The 21,204-nt window shown below is 48.9% G+C and overlaps 1 protein-coding gene and 1 long non-coding RNA gene across 2 annotated transcripts in view; both read right to left on the bottom strand.

Annotated features, from left to right (window-relative positions):
* The window catches only part of LOC141571018 (uncharacterized), a 100,454-nt gene extending 94,447 nt beyond the window's left edge, over positions 1-6,007 (bottom strand). The window contains exon 1 of the long non-coding RNA XR_016019160.1: positions 5,873-6,007. This is a non-coding gene — a long non-coding RNA (uncharacterized LOC141571018). The remainder of the gene's footprint in view (positions 1-5,872) is intronic.
* Positions 6,008-11,941: 5,934 nt separating this feature from the next.
* On the bottom strand, positions 11,942-20,910 carry ZIC5 (Zic family zinc finger 5). The gene is made up of 2 exons (XM_019754215.3): positions 19,088-20,910; positions 11,942-14,655 (listed from the first exon to the last, which is right to left on the bottom strand). The coding sequence occupies exons 1-2, from the start codon at positions 20,550-20,552 to the stop codon at positions 14,213-14,215; spliced, it is 1,908 nt and encodes a 635-aa protein (XP_019609774.3). The 5' UTR covers positions 20,553-20,910; the 3' UTR covers positions 11,942-14,212.
* Positions 20,911-21,204: the final 294 nt, after the last annotated feature.

The raw sequence follows: 21,204 nt of genomic DNA, 5'->3' as shown, positions 1-21,204 counted from the left end.
ACCGAAAGAAAAGACGCCTTTTATTTCATTTTACTTTGCCATTTTAATTTACTCCCTTTCGTGTTTAATAACTAGGTAGGGAAATGTTAAACAGCTGCTGTAAAATATTACAAACCCCTCTCCCTGGGAACGATTGAGAAGGAACTTTCTAGTGCTATCTCCCATCCTAGAGAGGAGCTTGTGGGAGGGGACCCAGAAATCCCAGCTTTGGGGTAGAGGCTGGTGGGGGAGGGGACGTGATCTTTCCTTCCGGACCACTGCGGTCCCGCTCCCACCCCATCAACCTTCTTTTTGGGTTGCTGTTGGGAGCAGGAGTGCAGGGGTGGTGGATGTTTGAATGGAGAGAGAGAGTTTCCTGGAAGCTGAGAAATATCCATCCATCTCCTCCAAGCGACCTGCGCGTCTCTTTTCTTTGGCACCACCGTCCTAAGGAGGGCTGAGGCTACTTATCCAGAACTAGAGAATTTGCCCCGTGAAATTCAGGAGAAGAGAAAAATCACAACAGAAAAGCAGAAATGGCCAGGAAAATGTTTGGCCTTGATCAACTGGAGACTGGCTTTCTTATGGTGTTCTAAGTTTCAGGAAAATGACAGAAAGGGAAGGGGCTATAGTTTTTCTACAGCTAAAAATGTAAGGGGGGCATACTCCCAATGGAGTTCTGGGCCGTCCCTTCAGCAAAGGGTCAGCAGTTGTCTGAAAATTGCAGAAGCTCCCCAAGGGATCTGGAACACAAATTTGCGGGGCACCACAGGGCACCAGTTTCCGTCTACTGAGCTGTGTATGATGCTTATACGCTCATTTTGCTGGCAAAAGAGCCTGTCATAAAATGTAATACTGACTATAAAACAAATCAGCGCTTTGAAACGACTTGCTTCAGATGTTTTCATAAATCCCTAATGGCTCAGGCACTGCCTGCTATTGATAATATTAATGTGTTAATAGTTCCTGTGAAGCAGGAGCACTGGGTAGGGCTGGACACACACACACACACACACACACACACACACACACACACACAGAGGAATACCATGGAACTGGAAAACAATGCTTTGGCTCTCCCTTGAATTCCAGCTGCACTTTGTTGACCCTAGAACACCAGATCCAAGTGAGATATCTGATATTTTAAATTCTTGGCTGGAGCTCCCCTTTAGTTTGAAGTGTTTTACATCAGTTCATAAAAAAGTATATAGGTACATCTGTGCATATAAAAACATGTGAGCACATCCGTGTTCCCAGAAGCATTATTCACAGTAGCTAAAAAGTGGAAACCCAAATGTCCATTGGCAGATGAACAGATAAACAAAATCATATGTAGAGATATATCTATTATCTATATAGATGATAGGCAGATAGATAGCCACGCATTGGAATATTATGCAGCCATTAAAAAGGATGGCGGTCTGATGCATGCTACAACGTGGATAAACCTGGAGGACGTTATGCTCAGTGAAATACGCTATACACAGAAGGACACATGTCGTACAGTTACGCTTACGTGAGGTGCCTCGTGTGGTCAAATTCACAGGCACAGAAAGTAGCGTAAAAGTCAGTGGCCACAGGAGGGGGAATAGGGAACTAGTGTTTAATGGGGACAGAGTTTTAGTTTGGGAAGATGAGAAACTTCTGGAGATGGATGGTGGTGGGGGTTGCACAACAATGTGAATGTACTTAATGCCACAAAGCTGTACACTTAAAAATGGTTCAAATGGTAAGTTTTGTTATATATATTTTACCAGATTTTGTTAATGAGGTAGAAAGGCAGGTGAGTAATAGACATTAGTCTTCTCTACACCTTCCCATGTCCTCTCCTATCTGAGTTCCCTGCACAGGGCCCACAGTTCTGTCCCCAGGGCCTCAGAGCAGCCAGCTCCAAGGGAGGCTCCCCCTGCACCCATGCAGGCCTTCCTTTGCCCTTAAGGAAATGAGAAGTTTCATGTCTACAATTCCCCAGACACCCATCTGGTCCAGGGAAACCTCCCCATTAAAACTCCGTTCTAACCTCAAAAGAGAAATTAAGGAACCAAAAATGATACTTTTCATGATGTAATTTCTCTGCTGCCTTCCTAACAGACATTCAGAGTGGAGGAGTCTCAGAAAATGAACACTCTAATCTCCTTGCCTGTGGCCAAAGCTCTTTCCAGGCTCATTTCTGTGTTTGGACCATGCCAGCCCTCTGATTTATGGGGTGGATAGAAAGGTTCGAGAGAGTCAACTTTAGAAATAACAGGGGGAGTGGGTGGGTAGGGGTGGCACAGGTTAGATTGCAGCGTTTTTCCTGGACTTGCCTTTTCTGTGTGTTGGGGTTCTTCCTGGAAAGCACTTGCCTAGAATCACTTGATGATTTTGCCCCTCAGAGATATGAGCAGAAGAACCTGGAACTACTAAAGCTGTTGAGTCTGAAGGCAGAAAGGGTGGCCCAAACTGAGGTCGGTGCTACCCAGAAGTTTCCTCAGTAACACAACAGACACTAGACCTAGGCCACAGGGTTTTTAATGCTTGCTCTTTGGGGCCAGTTTATTTAAGAACTGGCCAGAAAAGTCAACCCTTTACCCTGTGCCCTAAAGGGAGACAAACATTGGCCTAACCCAAGTCTCCAAGTCTCCCCTAAGCGCTCCCTTAAATTTCCCTTACACATCATTACCCAAACCGAGGCTGCCAAGAGCTCCTGGGTTTTATCACACAGGCTTTGGCCTAGCTTTCCAGCTATCGTATGTCAGTGCCAGGTCGTCTTCTCCCTGCCAGGTCAGAAAGATGAAACCTGCAGCTGGTGATGGAGAAGCCTGTTCAGAACCCTATGTAGGGATGACAGAATGTGCCCATTAGCTCCAGGCTGACAGGCCCAATGGCATGGACTCCAGACAAATAAGAGTGGGCTAGTAAGGAAGGGAAGCCCCATTGGAAGGAGGTGGGGAGCAGAGCACAGAACTCCCACTATGGAGGGGCCGCCTCAGGTAGGGCGCCAGCGATGTGCACACCCAGTAAAGTCAGATTCAGAACGGTCTGAGAAGTGAGCCAATGGGATAAACCCTTGGACTTGGAGCAGGGGGAGAGATGCATAATCTGAATATCACTAAGAAAACTTTGCAGCCCACAGCCAGATTTTCAAAATCAACTGCTTCACCAAATTCCCTGCCAGCTCATAAAATGCTTGCCTGATTTGCCTTCCTTTCTGCAAATGATGCTATTCTATTAAGTGCTGTTGGAAGTGGGAGGGAGGGAGAAGAGGAGAGAGAAGTCAGGGGTGAATTACATTTAAAACTTATTTTAAATGTAATCTCTCTCAGTTTTGTTTCCTTCAAGGCTGTCATAAATTTGGTTGGGTCCTGGATGTGTAGGCCCTGATAATTTGCAGGTTGGATTTAAATATGCTGTAAGTGTGTGTGTGTGTGTGTGTGTGTGTGTGTGTGTAGACTTGTCTGATCAAATATACATTTAATATGCCTAGGTATTCATTATACCAGAGCAGAACATGTGCAGCAGACTCTAAGCAGTGTTCATGTTTACACTATTTGGAGATATATTCAAGAAAATAATATTTTACTTTATGTATACACATTTGATTTTGCTCCTTGTAATTTTTCTGGATGCCTGACTGTTTTAACTATTCCAGCAGCGGATTGGGGGCGGGGAGGGGGGCAGTATGCCAAGTTGCAAAGTGCTTTTATATTTTAAAAGGGGCTTCTTTCTACCTGATTGCTGACTTGCTGGTTGATGGGCCTTCTCTAGATCCATTTCCTGTGTTTCAGGCTGACCCAAGCTCTCAGGCCATCCAGGGTGGATAGGCAGCAGCTGGGGATCTCAGGAGGCTCTCTGCAATACCAGGCGGACTATTTGGAAACAGGGTCTGAGCTGCCACCAGCCTCTTTCTCATCCTTGTGTCCAGCAGGCAGAAGGATGTGTAAGACTCTGGGGTAAAGGGCCAAGTGAACTTGTGAGTCAACTTCGCAAAAAGGAGGACAGAAAAAGGAAAAGAATGAGTGCAGGATGGTGAGACCTGAGGAATAGGGGAACAAGAATGGGGGACTGAGGACGCTGGAGATTTAAGACCCCCTCCTTGGAGCCCAATGCATTGTCATGGGTATTGGCTCACCAGACAGGCCTCAAGAGAACCCAGGTCAGGGTCCCTGGTAAGGTAAATTTCCACTCCCAGGGGCACAACCACACTCAGCTGAATCCAGAGGCCTTGAGGCCACACGTCAACCCTCTCCCTATTCCCACCAAGGACAGACCCTGCAGCCATGCGACCACCCACTGATGCACCAAGTTCTCTTTGGGCCCACTAGAATACAAACACTCCAAACTGATTCAATTTGTATGGACTCACCAACAAGGCAACAACCACCTTCACACATTCACTGCCTCCAAATATTATCCTGAATCAAACAGTCCTGACCACAAAAACCAGTGGAGAAATTTAGGACCATCTTCTCAAAAACACACAGGTCCACCTAAGAGACCAACTTCATGGATTCCCTGGGAACACTGTTTCTTCTGGAAAATCACTCATGGAGTGTGTGTCCCATGGGCCTTTTCCTAACCTCACAGTTGTCTCCCGAGAGTAGCAGAGCCTGATCATCGGGGACCCATCGCCTCTCCCGGCCCTCCAGGGGCACCCTGCATTTCCTGAACTGGGATCGCTCGCAGAAGTCGGGACTTCTCCATTGGAAATCGGGTCCCAGGCAAGGGCGCGGGGACTCATCGCCTACGTTTCTGGCCCGGGGAGCCGAGATTCTTAAGATCCGCACAGTATTTGGCCCGCACTGCAGCGTGTGGGGAAAGGTGATTACTCTCGAAAGGAAACAGGACTCCTCGCGGAGCCATTATTCGTGTCTTTCTGCACGCGCAGGATCTGGCCCGGCTTTCAGCAACTCCTCCTCCTCACTAACCACTAGCTCGTAATCTGTGGGTCGCGGTGGGGCTGCGCCCGAGGCTGCAGTCCCCAAATTAAAGCACTTTTCCATCCCAGACACCCAGCGCGCCGGCTCCCCACGCGCGCCAGGCCGGTACTCCTGCTCCCGATCCCCTCTCTCCGCCCAGCTCCCCGGCAGCTGAAATGGATGTGATTTCACGCAGACCCTGCGCGCACACACACGTGCACACACACGTGCACACACACGCATTTCCCCTCCAACGCCGCCCGCATACACGCACGAGCCTAGACGTTTGCCTTTTGTGCTCGCTTTGAAGGACGTGCTTTCCTGTTCCTGGTTTCCTCTTTTCGCTCCTTCATCTTTTCTTCCTTCGCTGCTTTCCTTCTAAGTCCCCCAGGCCTGTCTCATTCCCCTCCATATCCTCTGCCCCGGTGGCTTCCCTCTCTCTCCGCCGGGGAGGAAACGGGGCCGCGGAGACGCGCCCTGCGCGCGGAGTGAGGGAGGTGTTCTGCGGCCGCTGGGACCGCAGGGCTGGCCTCCGGCCTGCGCCCTGTTTGTTTTCCCTTCACCCCCTGAATGCTAGATTAAGACGTAAAGATTACCCAGGCCGAATAATGCCGGGAGTCAACACTCCAGCAAACAAAAGTGCTTGCGCAACTCCGTCAACCCCGCTGGGACCCCGGCCGCAGGCTGGGGTAGAGAACGCGCTCCTCGCTGCTAATTACAAATAAATGATGATGTGCTCACTAAGTAATTGATTTAATGAAGTTCCTATGAAACTATTAAACCCGGGTGGAGGTCAGGCTGGAGGCGCCCCAGAGCGTCCATTGTGGGCTGTTTAACTCCACCAGGCTCCTCGGAAAGACATCGGGGCTAATAGGTGAAGTCACAGCTGTTTGCACTGACTTCTCCGAGCGCCCGGCCGGCCGCGGGCACCCTCGCACCCTCCTCATGTCGCGCCCTCGTGCCCCGCCGCCCGCGCCCCGCGCTGGCCAGCTTACCCACGCCACTCCCAGCCCAGCCGCCAGCTCCCGAGGGCCTCTCCAAAGGGATCCCGGGTCTTGTTAAGAGCGGGAAGTTGAGCACTGAACTTGTGCTCACCGCCAGCAGTCGGCGGCGTCCACCGCCGCCCACCCCTCCCGCCTCACCCCACCCAGCCGCTTCGTTCAGGAACTTCAGCCAGTGTGCCACGCAGGGTGCTCGCGCGCTCTTGGCAAGGTGCCTGGAGCCCGAGTGTGTGCCCAGTGCACCGGCTAGGGCGGGGGATTTAGTTGTGTGTGTGTGTGTACATGAGCTCACGACCGTGCATTCCAGACCAAAAGCCCGTGTTTTTGCATCTCCCACCCTGGCCTGGGGCCTGTTCGTGCAAAAAAGTAGAGGCAGGGAGATGGGGACTGAACAGAAAGGTGCAAAAAAGATCACCCTGGTCGGTGGTTGGGCCTGGGAACCCCAGTCTTAGGTTTTACAGACCTGTTGGGGCTGGGGGGGGGGTGGCACATCTCTCTCCTCCACCCCAATGCCCACCTCTGCCAGCTTCGTGACCAGGCCAGGCAGTTCTGCGCCCTAGAGGGAGCTTCCAGCTCTCAATCTTGGCAGAGGGTGTAGGCTGCAGGCCCAACCAAGTTTGTGGACTGACAGATCCCAACTACCTCTCCTCCCCCTGCCAGGCACAAAACCCAGTCAAGCAGGAAGGTAGGAACTGCTTCTCCTGCAGGATGGCTCTTGGTGGAATACATGACTGCTCCCAATCCAGGAGGCTGGAGGGACCCCTGAGGGGACACACCCTGAGACTCAGACATTGTAAATGGATCTAGACTTAAGGGTGCTAAACCCCTATACCCAGCAGCAAGGAGCTAAATCACACTCACAGGAAAGAGCATTTGACTGCATCTTCTCCCACCTCCAAGGGATCTTGTGATAAAAGATAAGGCCCATCTCCATCTGGAACTCCACAGCAGGAGACAGAAGCTCTCATGGAGGTTCTGAAGGCAAAAATCAACCTGCCTGGGTACCCTGCACCTCTCCACCCAGACAAGTCTTGTCTCTTCTCATCAAGAACTGATAAAGAACTGATAGTTATGAGTTTCTTAAGACATGTGTTTCATTTATGCCACAGTTAGTGGCAATAAGCTTCATATCTCCCTTTCTTTAAGGTTGGAAATTTCCAGCTGCTGAAACTAACTTCCATTTGATTTTTAAAAAAATTTTATTGAGGAATATTGGGGAACAGCGTGTTTCTCCAAGGACCCATCAGTTCCAAGTTGTTGTTCTTCAATCTAGTTGTGGAAGGCGCAGCTCACTGGCCCATGTGGGAATTGAACCAGCACCCTTTGTTCAGGGCTGGCGCTTTAACCAACTGAGCCATCCAACTGCCCCACTTCCATTTGATTTTGAATCAAATGAAACACTTGGAATTGGAGTGCAAGGTGTATTTTGGCCTGGCTGTTGGTGCCCTTAAATGGAACTCCACTCTTGTCTGGATCTTTGGACTCAGTGAGGGTCTCAGCTTCCAACTCCTTGAGGGAAATATTGACAAAAATCTTCTCTGAGTCTTGCTTGAGGTCTCAGTTTCACGATCTGTAAAATTGGATCTCAGGTCCTTGGCTGAGGCCCTTTGGGCTTTCTTTATTTGTGATCTCTAGCTCCTTAGGGAGGAGGAGGAAACCAGTAAATAAGGCTGTGTGCACCAAGCCTTTGTCTTGATAGGAGCTAGTCCCTTTGTAAAATAACGCCCTGCCTGACTGCCCAGTGTATTTTTGCAGGGCTGGGGGGTTTAATTTTCTCCAAGCAAGAGCAGACTCGAGAGTGGATGTTTCAACCCACCGAGTCCTGCGTGGCTCTTGTGTGCTAAACAACACTCTCCAAAATGTGCCAAAAGCAGTGCACCCAGTTCCACTCCCCTCCCTGCCCAGGGCAGATGTTCCCATTTTGTTCCCGCCTCCCCTCCCCTCACCCTAGCCTCTCGTATTCCTTTAATGCCTGCTATGACTGCGTCCCTGCTGCCCTTAACGTAGGATGGGCCCATCTCTTCAGCCTCCAAATGAGAAGTGACATTTGCACTCGTCTCAGCCAACGCGGGAGCAGAGCGCGGGGACACAGGCCCATTGACTGAGACAAGCCGAGGGGCCGGCGGGCTCCGCGGCATCCGAAGCTGCCTTAATTAATACCATCTTAAATAGTCCAGCAGCCACCGAAGACAAAGTTGAAGAAAGCCTTTAAGGCTGAGTGCCCCTCGACAAGCTCTTTTACCCGGTGTCATTCAATATTTAATGCTCCCGCTTCTAATGCTACTACTGGTGTTCCTTTCTCAGCAAGGACATTATTTTTTCACGGTGCCCATAGCCAGGGAAAGCCCTTTAGGCAAAGAAAATCAAAATGTTTGTTGTTTTGGATGACTTATAACTCTTGTTTAACACAAGCACTTTCAGGAAAGTATAACAGGCGCAGCCTCCAAAGCAAACAACACAATCCTTGTGACAGAGTCGGACACAAAAAGCACATTGTCTTGTGGACTACCCCTTTTCTCTGGTGCTAGATGGGGGCCTGTCTCCGAGTGAAGACCACGATGCCATTTCACTTTTGAACTATTGTTTTTGAGTTATGCCATGTGGTCAAAAGGAGAGAGAAGGGGGTTGTTTCCAGGCTCATAAGACAAACGAGTTGCCTTTTCATTGAAATCCCCCCGCGATCCTTGAAAACGGAGTTTAAATGTCACCTCCGCCTTTCTAATGGGCACAGGGCTGGAGGCGACCCTTCAAAGCGCCTGGGTGATAAACGACTCTTATTAAATATGGCCGGGACTGCTGGGAAAGTCCGGCGCCCGGCCAGCACACAGAAGAGCGCCCCTGGCTGGAGGGCCCGAGAAAAGCCGGGAGCCTCCCCTGCAATTGGACGAGGCCGGGGCAGCCCAGGACCCTGCTCAGGCTCAAGGGTTGGGGTGGGGGTTGGTGGCTGAGGGTAGGGAGCCCGGGTGAGGGGGGCCAGATGTAGTACAACTTTTTATCTGCCGCCCCCAACACGTCCGTGCGCCCCCATCCCCAGAGACTCGGCGTGAAAGGTTGGTTCGTTTCCCCCTGACTTCTTTTTGTCCGTTGCCGAGTGGCGTCTGCAAGTCTGAGCTGCAAAGTTACTGATTTGCAGGCTGCATGTTAAGGCAGCCCATGTAAGTAATTTCTGCAGGCACCCCAGCAAAGGAGAACAAATCGCTGACAAAGGCGAGCGCTTTCGATTCAGCGGCGTCGTTAAGGCAACCCCAAAGTATTCCTCCTATAATAAGTTCCACTTCAAAGGGTTTCTCATTCAGCGGTGACTGCTTCGCACTTTTATTAAGTCCGGGCTTTTTCACTCGGAGGAATCATCTGTTTGGTTATTTTTCATCGTGTTTATTTTTCACCATTCACACAGTACTTGTATTAAATAAACAAAGAACAATCGCTCTGCAAATAAAAGTACTTAGGTGGGGAGAGAAGGAATAGGATCTGGCGCTCCTGCCCCTCTCCCCTTCTTCTAACATTACCCACCCCACCCCCACTCAGCTTTCTCTCCTTTCCTCATTCTTTCTCTTTCCTTTCTCTCTAGCTAGGAGATTCTATGGAGGAATCTTAACAAAAGTAGATGGAAACACATGTATATTATTATGTCACACATATAGTATTATATGTGTAATATTATATGTAAAATATATATTTCCGGTGAGGTGAACACTGACTGAAATAACTTGGCATGAAAGTAAAGGTCACTGGAACTGTATCTTAATAGAGTGTCTCGAATCGCTGTGGTCCCTCTGCCAGTGACTCTCCTGGCCCTGCCCATTGCCATAGCAATACTGATGCTCTATGTGGATGTGCTGTAAAAGCAGTAGTTTGAATTTCAAAGAACATGCCTTTGAACTTCTCCCTGCCTGATTAGACACTCACCGTGTGTGCGAATGTGTGTGCTCTGGAGTGTTTGTACGTGGGTGTGGGCATATAAATTTCTGTTCAAGGGGAAATGTGCGGGCAACCCAGGGCAGTTGGTTTCACTGTGGGTCTCCTTAACCATCTCTCCAGCCCTGAAAGGGCAGTTTTCCCTGGCCATGTGTCTATTTTGGTAGACTACGGGTGGACGGGCAAGCGGGTAGTGTGGGGTGACAGGCTGAAAGTACTAATAAGTGTCAGGATTGTTTTGTTTCTCTTGTGTTCAGCTTTCCTTTCCTCTGACTTAAGGTGATCGTTTGAGACGCCACACCGGCTCTCCGTCCCTCTGCACCAAGTTGTATTTCCTAACCAAACTGGGATGAAAAATACTTCAGGTGAACATCTCTTGTCCTATCTCATAGAGAAAGAGATGTTAGGTATGTATGTGTGTAGGAAGGTAGGTAGATATGATAGATGATAGAAAGATCGATAGAATGAACCACTGTCTCAAAAAGCTGCCACAAAATGCAAGATATAAATGACAAGACTGCAAGCAATACAAATATGATACAAATATGACGTTTGCAATAGTTGGGCCTCGGTTTCAAGTTTGGGCCTCCTCCTTTCCTGTCCCCAATGCTATCCCTCTTGTGTGGCCATCTCCAACTCCTCAAAGAATATAATTCCCATCCCCAAGCTCTTTCTCGGTACTTTAGATTTTAGGAGCTTTACCAAACAATATCTTACATGGGGGAAAATATGCACAAACTACATGACTATGTGTTTGAAGATTCTCTTAGCCTGGAAAACAAAGGTAGATGATTTAAACAGTGTCTGCGAAGGCCATGAGGGCCACGTTTTGCCTAGGAAAGATGAAGTCTTTGATGATAGCCAACTTAGTGTCAATAAGTGGCTTTCTTTGAGACATAGTCAGATGGGAACGTCTTGCTTGCCAATTGCCATAGAAATCTTAACACACCATGAAGATTGTCCAAGCGCCAAGCCTTCCGTTCTGGACTAAATTACTTTGAAGTGGCGCAGGACGAGCAGTGGTCAATTTTAACTCTATAGACTGGACAGAGAACGCTGGGAGTAGGATATTGTGCGTTTTAAAGCAGAAAATAAGAAGGGGAAACTTGTTTTATACATTCTATACAAGGTTCTGCTCATTGTCAGTTATCTTTTATCTTTTATATTTCCCATGAATGATTCATGTCTTGGTGGCTTTGTGTCACCCTTCTTTTCACAGGAAACTTCATTAGAGAGCTATAAGTTTTCCCATTGATTGGGGCTCTCATTTATGAGTGTTTTTTCTTCTTCGTGTGCTGGTTATTGTTATCTGGCTTAAGAGAACTCTTTGCAACCTGTTTCACCTTTACTATATTTAACAAACCTGACTTTTAAAAAGCATTATAACCTTTTGGAGAACTGGTTATTGACATTACTACCAATTTTTTTTTTTTTAACTATTTGCCTTTTATCAGTTTTGTATCAGCTAACATAAAAATAGGCAAACATTCAGCCATGTTAATGTAGATAGCTGATTATATTAGTTTAAGCCACTTGGGTATTTTGTTGCCATCAAAGAATCTAATTTCTCCTTAACACTTGCCCCCAAATGCTAAGTTACTTATATCCACTCAACTTCCAAATAAACCACAGTAAAATTGGATTTGGACACCCCCCCCCCCCCCTTACATCTTACCTGATGTAAGAAGTACTTGATGCCCACTACATAACTTCATTCAGGATGTTTTAACTCAATACCCATCTCAGCTCCTGATTTTGCCTGTGTCTGAAAGCCTGTCTCTCCATCTTTTCCTCATTCCTTCATACTTTCTGAAGTGGCTAGGCACTAAAAGAAACGCTAAAATTCACTTTTCACTGACTAGGATCACTAAGGATATTAATTTTAACAAATGAATGCATTATCTCCTAAGATTTATGCTAGTCTCACATGCAACCTGCAGGGCTTAGTCTTCATAAATATATTGTGTTTTCTAGATTAGATTATAAATTAAACTAAGCTGTAAAAATAATATTTTATTGCTTGGGGAATAAATATTGCTAAGAAATAAAGAGGTCAAGGGAAGAGAACTACTGTTCACTGTGTCACCAACCTGTTCTGTTTGGAAGAGAACGGCAGAAATGTGTCATTATGTCAAACGTAAGCAATTCATAGGAAGAATACTTTTATTAAATTTTTTACTCCATAATCATTCTTGCTTGCTATCGAAGGTACACGTTTTAAGTTTTTTATTTTAGGTGTATCAGGAACCCAATAAATTTGTGGCAGTTGACCTATGCATGGCAAAATACATAAAATACATATTCCTTTGTCTCATAATAAATAAACCTGTAGCATAATAAAGAATAGTGCAAACTACCATTGAAAAAGTTGTATAAATAAAACAACTCATTACAAATCAGGAATATTTTGTTCTAATAAGTTTACAATACATAAATTATCCCCCCATAGTTAATACCTTATCTTGCCTATTTGAAAGAGCTTTGAAAGTGAATAAGAAAATCAAATAAACTTTTAAATGTAGAATTATTTTATATTCAAGTTTTATGGTCTTTCTTTATAAAGGAGGGTCTGCATGTTTCATATTCACCGTAATAATGTGAAGACAACATTGAAAGGCTTTCAAAGTGACAGCACCATGCACTGTACTAGTAATATATCTAGAAACTATATATAATCTCATCAACACAATGCAAAAAAGACATGCAGGAAGAGTCCTGGTTTTCACATTACGTTGTTCATTCAAGTAAGCTTAAAAATATATTTTCCCATTTTTCTCTTTTTTTTTTTTTTAAATAAACCATGGATCATAAACAACAATCTTTCACCAAAATGTATAATATAATTCTTTGGTGTGTTTTGAACTCTTCCAGGAAAAAAAAGATGTCTGAAAATAAATTAATTCAACTGTACAAATAATAGTGTTCACATACAAGTTATTAACAATGACAAGACTACATCAACCACTCACAGCACACGAAACAAATTTCTACAAACCCTGGGGAGGGGGTGTCTTCAGGGTCTCTGAGGATAAATTAGTGCTCTTTAGTATATTTGTATGATGTTTATGATGGACTACATTTTGCACACGATGTGTTGTACCAACCAAAAATAAATTGACTAAGAGTTATTGTCCTAGGTCCTTGACCTTTTTTATCCTAGTTTGACAGCTCTGGCAAAGGTCACGCATTCATCAGTGTTTGCTAGTAACTATAAACCTTTTAAAAATTTTAATATGTATAGCAACTCCCTCCCCTCTTTTAATGTAAATCATATACATCACACACTGTCATTTCCAAATGGTACAGAGTTCAGTGTGCTCAGTGCTCAGGTGGAAGAAAATGCATTAAAATGCACTTTCAGGCATCAAAAAATAAAGGCTTTTTAAAAGGTTGATACAAGAGTATAAAAGTGGTTAGCCTATTTTAAAAACAACAGCTTTCAAAAAAAAAAAAAAAAAAAAGGCATGTTGCCAACATCACACCTTAGACCTGCCTGGTAATTCTGGCATCCCAAAGAACTTATGATCTAAAACATAATCTCTTTATTACACAAGAAGTTTGGACACAGTAAAGAGGCAGCATCTGCGATTTCAGATTTAAAATAAAACAGGAAAAAGAAAGCACTTGAATTTCTTCTATTTTATAAAATATCACAGTTTCACAGTTGTCTATTGCAGCAGCTTTTTCTTCTCTCCACTTTTGTTTGAACAATCACAGTAGCACAATATATGGAGATGCACTAATGTTGCTGCATCTTTTTGTTAATCATACAAGCAGGATATTGAAGAAATAATCCTGTATAAAAATACTGTTTAGATGAGATCAGTAATAAAAGAGTGGAAATGAAAAATTACAAGCATCAGAACTTAAGAGGTTTTCATAAATATTTTTGGACACAGGTACAGTCCAAGATCTGGTGGCAATGCAGCAAGTGTGTGGTTTACAATCAAGAGGCCTTTGCAGAATTAGGGCCCAAAGAGGAGGTGAAGAGGCTTCAAAGGAGCCCGTGTTATGGTGTCAAAGGCATTCACGAGGCACTCTAGGAAATGCAGAGGGCCTGTTACTGTGTTGAGTTCTGACTTAATGCTCTTTCTCTCCCCTTTAAAAAAATATATTTATTGCATTGCAATGTGTATCTCAATTAACTAATCTCTCCTTTTTCTTGGTACAATTTGTTACCAGCCCTGTCCCCCTGCAACATATAAGTCCAGCTTTTTGTTGTTGTTGTTTTCTATTTTTGAAAAGCCCAAATATCTTAATTAAATTAATTAAATGTACAAACACCATAGGGTTTCATACTAAATAAATAGGGCTAATTAGACGTGGTGGCAAGTCTGAGTCACAGATTTGTCTCAGGCTCGCCATTGTCTCAGGTTAGGATATGGTCCAAGGATTCCCACTTATTATTAATAAATTCTAATGTATCGTCCGCACAACTTCAGAGTTCCCATACATCTCCTCGTCTTCAGACTCGGAAGTGGTTCCATTGCTGGAAGGTGTGTGGAGGTGGCTGGGGGCCCCACTGGCCTGGCAAACGTACCACTCATTGAGGTTGGTCACCTGAGGGGACAGAGTGCTAGAGCGACTCCTGCTTGGGTCCAGCACAGGGGACAAGGGGGCACCCACTGGAGTCCCCACTGATGAGTAACCAAGGGCTCCTGGAGAAGGTGGTGGGGACTTGCAGTGAATCTTCATGTGCTTCCTCAGAGAGCTCGGATGAGTGTAGGATTTGTCACAGCCTCGAATCTTGCAATAGTAGGGCTTGTCACTGGTGTGGACATGGGAATGTTTCTTTCGATCACTGCTGTTGGCAAACTTCCTGTCACAGCCATCAAATTCACATTTGAAAGGCTTTTCTCCTGCAACAAAACATAGGAAAGGTTAACAATTGCTTTTCAGAGACCTCTCATTTGAGAGAGGAATCTTGGAGAAGAAATCAGGATACATTTTCCCACTCTCTAGAAGACCAACTCCCAGCCTAATTCCTATTACTAATTCCTATGTTCCAGGATGCAACAGGGAAGGAATACTTCAGGGATGGGCCTGGTGACCACTGGCCTGGAGGCCCTCCTTGGACCTGGGGTTGTGAGAGGCTAGATGTCAGCCCCTGCAGTGTTATAGGGGTCGGGGGAGAATGCCTAAAGCATGGTCCAGGATGTAACACTGAAACCTAACCAAGACCCCAATACCCGTTTCATCACTCCCCTCAGGCTCTGTACATACAAAAATACAAAACAAATGCTGATAAAATACTTCTAATACCACAGCTTGGGAGAAGAATATAAGAAAAAGAAAACTGAACACATACACTAAATTGAAAGTAAACTGGGAGTGGTATAGTAAAGTTATTACAAGGGCATTTTGTTTCAGTGTTCCTCCACATTCCACTGATGGAAAAGGAAGGGAAATAAAACAAAATCCCGCTCTCGTCAGAAATAAAGGCACCTGTGAAACACACACTCCAACCACTAGATTTTTTTACAAGCCTAACTGGGCAGAGAATAGGCCATTGGTCTCTTCCTTCTACCAGCTTTCCTCACAACTTGCAGGGCAATTAAGAGCCTAGCGGAACAGAGCCTTAACAAACAGTAATAACACAAGCCTCAGCCAGAACCTGGCATTTACCTGATGCCATAAGTAAACTTATTCTAACAGCTTTCTACATTGCTTAATAGTTTAAAAAAAAAAAGCACTATTTACCAGAGTCTTTAAAAATTCTGTAGATGAGCTCCTTTAAGCTACTCTAACCACCCCAGGAACACAATACCTTTAAACACAAGGGCCTTAGTCCCGGAAGTGGAAATGCTCAACAAGACAATTAGAAATTCAGCCATACTACCTACACCTTGGTATTAAAGAGCAAAAAAAGAAGACAGCAGGTTGACAGTATGAATTTTCCTTCTGATCTTAGTATCTATGAACTTGATGTATCTGAGTCCATAATCGAACAAGTCACCTCATACATTACTGTATGGGTATTTTCCTCATATTTAAATGTTTTAAAAAATAAAGCTGGATTTCTCCACATTACAGAAGTTACTGATGACACACAAATGACCTTTCCTTAGTTTTGGGTAATTTGTTTTTAAAAAGATCTAGTTTAGTGTGTGTAACTTATTGTAGTAAATTTTCTTAATATCTTCATACAAATATTTCAGTGTAATTTTGTTATTGTAAATTTCTGCTTAATAACTGCTTCAATGCCAGAGTATGTTAGCACAGCTCAAAGCATTCAGATGCTTGGAATATAACTTACCCAACCTGAAAATTTTGTTTAAAAATAAAATTTGATATTATTCACATATACCTCCTACACTGATCTATAGGGGCGGAAACACAACATAAACACAATGATAATCACAACCTTCAAAAATTCTGTAGATGAGCTGCAACAAAGTTAACTGATTTTTATCGCAACGTTGGTTATTTGTCCTGGTTTCTATATTTTACTTGAAGTTAGAGATAACACTAATTTACCGTTATTCAAAAAAAATTATAATGTTTCTTCAATATGAATATTTAAGTAGTTTTATTCATCCTATGCAAATGTGCAATATTGTTTTTTTATAATTTTCCTGTTTCAGTACAAGCTACATATCCTGGGCTGTGAAGAAATAAACAGCTTGAACATTGCTGGCTCCACCACTGCACATGATAAAGAGAAGCAATTAAACCCAGTAAAGGGGAGATATGCAGTGCAAAGAAAGGTAGAAAATTAGGAATAAAAAAGTGTAATTAAAAAATAGCAAAAAAAGGGGGAGGTGACAGAATTGAGTATTCAGGGGGACTGAGGAGACAGTAAGCAAATTCTACCTAACTAGAAAGGGTGAGACCCCGGTGTTTACATTTCAGATTCTGACATAGGGGTCACGTCAATTTAACAACTTACAGAGTTTTAAAGAGTAATGGAAGCTAGGTGTGGGCAACAATCAGTTCCTACCAGTTCCCCCTCCAGAGAGAACTCCAGTCTGGCCCAGAGAAGGTTATAAAAGGAATCAAGGGCACGTGGGTCAGGAAATGGGCCTTGGGGAGTGGCGGGGGATTATTCCCTTTGATCATTCTGTTCCGGGGGGATCCCGGATAACCCCCAAAAGAGAGAGCGGTGTGGTAGGGAGGTGATTCCAGGATGGTTCCTCTCTGCCCACAATATTCAATGGCTAATGGGTCCAGGGACCGCCAAAAACACCAGGCGCGGGTTTGAGTATGAACAAGAGATGCTTGCATCCCTCCCCGAGGGACCCCAAGAGTGATAGGCCCAACCGGCCACCACAGCCCGGCGTTAATGCAACCAAGCGCACAACGTGAAACCAGAAAACAAAACGGCCCTGGGTCCCCTAGGCGCCCCAGGTCTCTGCACCTCACCCCACTCCCAAGCACGCGCGCACGCCCCCTCCTGGGGGGCAGCGGTCCAGGGCGGCCGGAGGCTCGGGGTCCCATAGGGGCCCGAGGGCGGGGACCCAGGTCAGCTTCCGCGCCATCAGTTTTCAGTTCCTTGCTTTACCCGGAGGAAAGTGCCCTCGGCTCCGGGCAGCTTCCCGTCCTGCGAAGAGAAGGTCCACTCCACCTCCGAGGCCTAGAAAGGTGGAAGGGCCGAGGCCGCAGGATCCGCTTTTAGGGGCTCCCTTTGGGGAGGTTTTCACCTCCCGCGCCCGGCGCGCCCCTTCACGGCCCCAGGTCCCTGCTAGATAGGGAAGTACTGGGCACAGGGGTAAGCAGCAGGTTTAGTGGGTCAGGGGAGTTTTACGAGAGCCCTGCGGGAAGTTTCCTTTAGGAAAAATCATTAAGCTGACGGATCCGATTAGAAAAGAACTAGGCAGGCAAACGGAGCTCCGGGGAAAACGTGCTCCCGGCCCATCATCCGCTAGCTCACACGAGGCCTGTCAGGTGTCCTAGACTGGAGCGAGGCCCGGGGCTCCCGCCTTCGGGCCACCGGTTCCTCTCGCAGATCCCCGGAATGCCCTCGGTCCCCGCCGCTGGCCAGGCGTTGGGGCCCACGCCCTGCGGCTGCCTCCTCGCCGCCGCAGCCGATAAATCAGCCAAGTAATTACTGAATGTAAACTCCAGTTACTTAAGTATCCTCCGAGGAGTAATATTGTCTGTCCTTATAAATCCCGACTGCGGTAGCGCTCATCAGCGCTTCCGCCCAATGCTCTTGTCCGTTCAAAGAGAACACACGACCCATAGAGGCCATCCCACCGCCCCGCGACGCAGCTGCCTTCACCTGGGGCCTTTGCACCCCCAAAGGCAGGGCTTGGTGTGGGTGGGAGGGGTCCCCACGGCGCCCGGGGCTTCTCCTAAATTCTACAGGGGCGGGAGGAAGACCCCAAAGACCGTGGGAGGGTCTCCAGCTCCTTCAAGTAGAACCTTCTTTAAAAGGGCAGAAGCCAACTTCTCCAACACCTTTTAGGCACGTGTGATTAAGTGTGTGATGGCAATGTGTGTCGGCGCGCGTGCGAGTATGGGCATGCATGAAGGTGTGTAAATGAGTAAGTGCGAGTGAGAGTGTAATGTGTAAGGTGAGTGTGTCGGGGCATATGGCTGTCCCAGCAGTGAGGAAGGGAGGTTGTATAAGGGAATATGGGTGTGTGAAGTCTGTGATGTGTGTGCACGTGAAGGTGTACGTGTGGGTGTGAAACAGTGGGTCAGTGTGAGTTGGGGGAGGTGTCTGTGGGCCCCGTTCCTTTAGTATTTTGCACCCCACCCCGAAAGGAAAGGTCCCCCTCCCCTCCTGAGGAGGCCACACGGAGCTGGGCCTGGTGGACTCAATACGGCAGCAAATCCCACGCGCCCCTCGCACGCACGCTTTTGCGAGCGAGCGTCCGCATGGGGCCTGCCACCGGGTGAGTAGGAAAAAGGCTTCAGGGCGGCTTCGGCTGCAGCTCCCTTTTTCCCATCGCCCTCCCTAAGTTCCCGGGGCCGGACGGATGGGGGCTGCCGACCGTCCTGGGCGCCTTCCTGCTCCGGTTGCTGCTGCTTCTGCTCCGGGGCTGCGGCGGCGGCGGTTGGAGCGCGTTGCCGGTCCCGGCGGAGGGGCTGCGGGAGCGCTGGAGACTCCAACGCGTGGGAACCCAGCGCGGGGCCTGTGTGTGCTATCGAATTACTTATTCATAGAAAAAAAGGGGGGGGAGAGAAAAAAAAGAAGTCACATGTCCGGGTTATACGTATGCGAAGAGAAGCAGCAGAAGGAGGGAAAAATTAAGGCGAGCAGGAGAAGGAGGAAGAGAAGCAGCGGCGGAAGCGGCGGCGGCGCGGGAGGCGGCGGCGGCGGCGCGGCCGGGGACAGACACCCACCTGTATGAGTGCGCTTATGGATCTTGAGGTTCTCGGAGCGCGCGAAGACCTTGCCGCAGCCCGGGAAGGGGCAGGGGAAGGGCTTCTCGCCCGTGTGCACGCGGATGTGGTTGATGAGCTTGTATTTGGCCTTAAAGGGCTTGCCCTCGCGTGGACAGTCCTCCCAGAAGCAGATGTGGCTGCTTTGCTCGGGGCCGCCCACGTGCTCCACCGTGACGTGATTCACCAGCTCGTGCATGGTGCCGAAAGTTTTGGAGCAGGGCTTGGCGCCGCCGGCCGGGGGCGGGGGCGGCGGCGGCGGCGGCCCGGCCAGCTCCTCAGGGTCGATCCACTTGCAGATGAGCTCCTGCTTGATTGGCTGCCGCATATAGCGCAGGAAGGCCCCAGCCGCTCCTGGGAGGTGGGGGTGGTGCTGGTGCGGGTGCTGCGCGGGCGCCGGCGGCGGCGGCGGCGGCGCCGGGGGCGGCGCGTGGTGCTGCAGGTGGGGTCCCGGCCCGGCCGCCGCGGCGGCAGCTGCCGCTGCCAGATTCAGGTTTAAGTTCACTGCTCCGTAGCCGTGCAGGGCAGCGGCTGCAGCGGCCGCTACCGCCCCGTAGTGCGCATCCCCGGAGCGCGGCGCGAAGGGCGGCTCAGCGCGGCCGTACAGCTCAGCCGCCGCGGCTGCCGCCGCCGCCGCCAACCCCAGGCGCATCTGGCCGTTGAGCGGGTGCGGGTGGCCGCCGGGAGCTCCCGGCGTGTCGTGCAGCGCGGGGAAGAGCGCTGGGCCCCCGCCGCCGCTTCCGTCCGGGCCCGCGTAGGTGCCGCTGGCCGAGATGAACATGCCGGAGGAGTGGGAAGGCGGGGCCAGGTGCTGGGGGGAGACGGTGCCCGACCGCTGCTCCCCTCCGAGCGGGGCCCCGTGCATGGCCGCCGCGGGGGCCGTGGCGGAAAGGTCCCTCCGGAGGACGAAGTCCCTGCTGTGGCCTTTGCCGCTGCTGCCGCCGCCGCCACTGTTGGTGGTGGTGTAGCCCGAGAGGGCAGGAGGAGGAGAAGGAGGGGGAGGGGTAAGGGGTGAAAGGGAGGGAGGAAGAGGAGGGGCTGGGGGCGGGGGCGCGGAGGGCAGCGTGCTGCCGCCGTCCGCGCCGCCAGGATAGGTGTGGGCTCCGGGGTGCGCGACCGAGGCTGCAGAGCGGGCGGCGGCCGCGGGAGCCTCAGGCTTTCCCGTGAGTGCCTGGGAAGGAGGGCTGAGGCCGAGCGTGCTGGCCTGGGCCATGTGCTCGGGTCCGAGCGTAGTGATGGCCACGCCGGGGTCAGCACCCAGGTCCCGGGGTCGGAGGTGCGTGGCTGTGGCCCGGAGTTGGGAGTGGGCTGGCGGGCTGGCCAGCGCTGGGAAGCCTGTCATATTCTGAAGAGGCCTGGCTTGAGCCGTTGCCAAATCCACTAATCTCAGCGCTGGCAGGTTCCTCTTGCTCAAAGGGGGCTCCATCAGAACTACACAATCAGACCCATAGACCCTCACTGGGGGTACTTTCCCCCCCTCTGCCCGCCTCCAAAAACACGTATATATTAAGCACTCTTTAACTTCTTTGTCCTGGCCTCCTAACTCTGCTTATTCCCGTTCCCACTCTGTCCTCCAGCGATTGGCAGAACGAACATCACATTTGAGCTGCACAGTGGGACCGAGATTTTGGAAATGGCACGGGTGGGATTGGAGAGAGCTGCGTGATTGGCAGCAGCCGCGGCTGCCCGATTGGCTCTCTTTCAGGCCCTTGGCCCAGCGGGGATCCGCCCCGGTGTTCGCGGCCGCCTTTGCTTTCGCTTCGCGCCCCCTCTTTCCCTGGAACCCTGCGTCCCCGCCTCCCCGGGGATGCCCAAGTTGCACTTGCAGAAAGTTTGCGCTGGGCGTGCGCGCGCAGATCTCTGAGTTTCCCTGACGCTTCTTGCAGAGAGCGTGCGCCGGCACGCGGCCGGAGGGCGCCGGGTGGCTTAGGGCTGGTGACCCCCCCGGGGACAAAAGGCGGGGGGAGGAGCCCCAACTTCAAATACCTCCGCTTCACCTCACGCAGCGTCCCTTCCAACATCCAAATACTTTCTACCTCCTCCCTTGGAAGAGCCTTAGGTAGTTCTCAGAAGGAGGA

The sequence above is a fragment of the Rhinolophus sinicus genome, chromosome 16, assembly GCF_057876585.1.
Source record: "Rhinolophus sinicus isolate RSI-liver-muscle chromosome 16, RSI-T2T, whole genome shotgun sequence".
Classification (NCBI taxonomy): Eukaryota; Metazoa; Chordata; class Mammalia; order Chiroptera; family Rhinolophidae; genus Rhinolophus; species Rhinolophus sinicus.
This window is presented reverse-complemented; position numbering and strand designations above follow the sequence as displayed.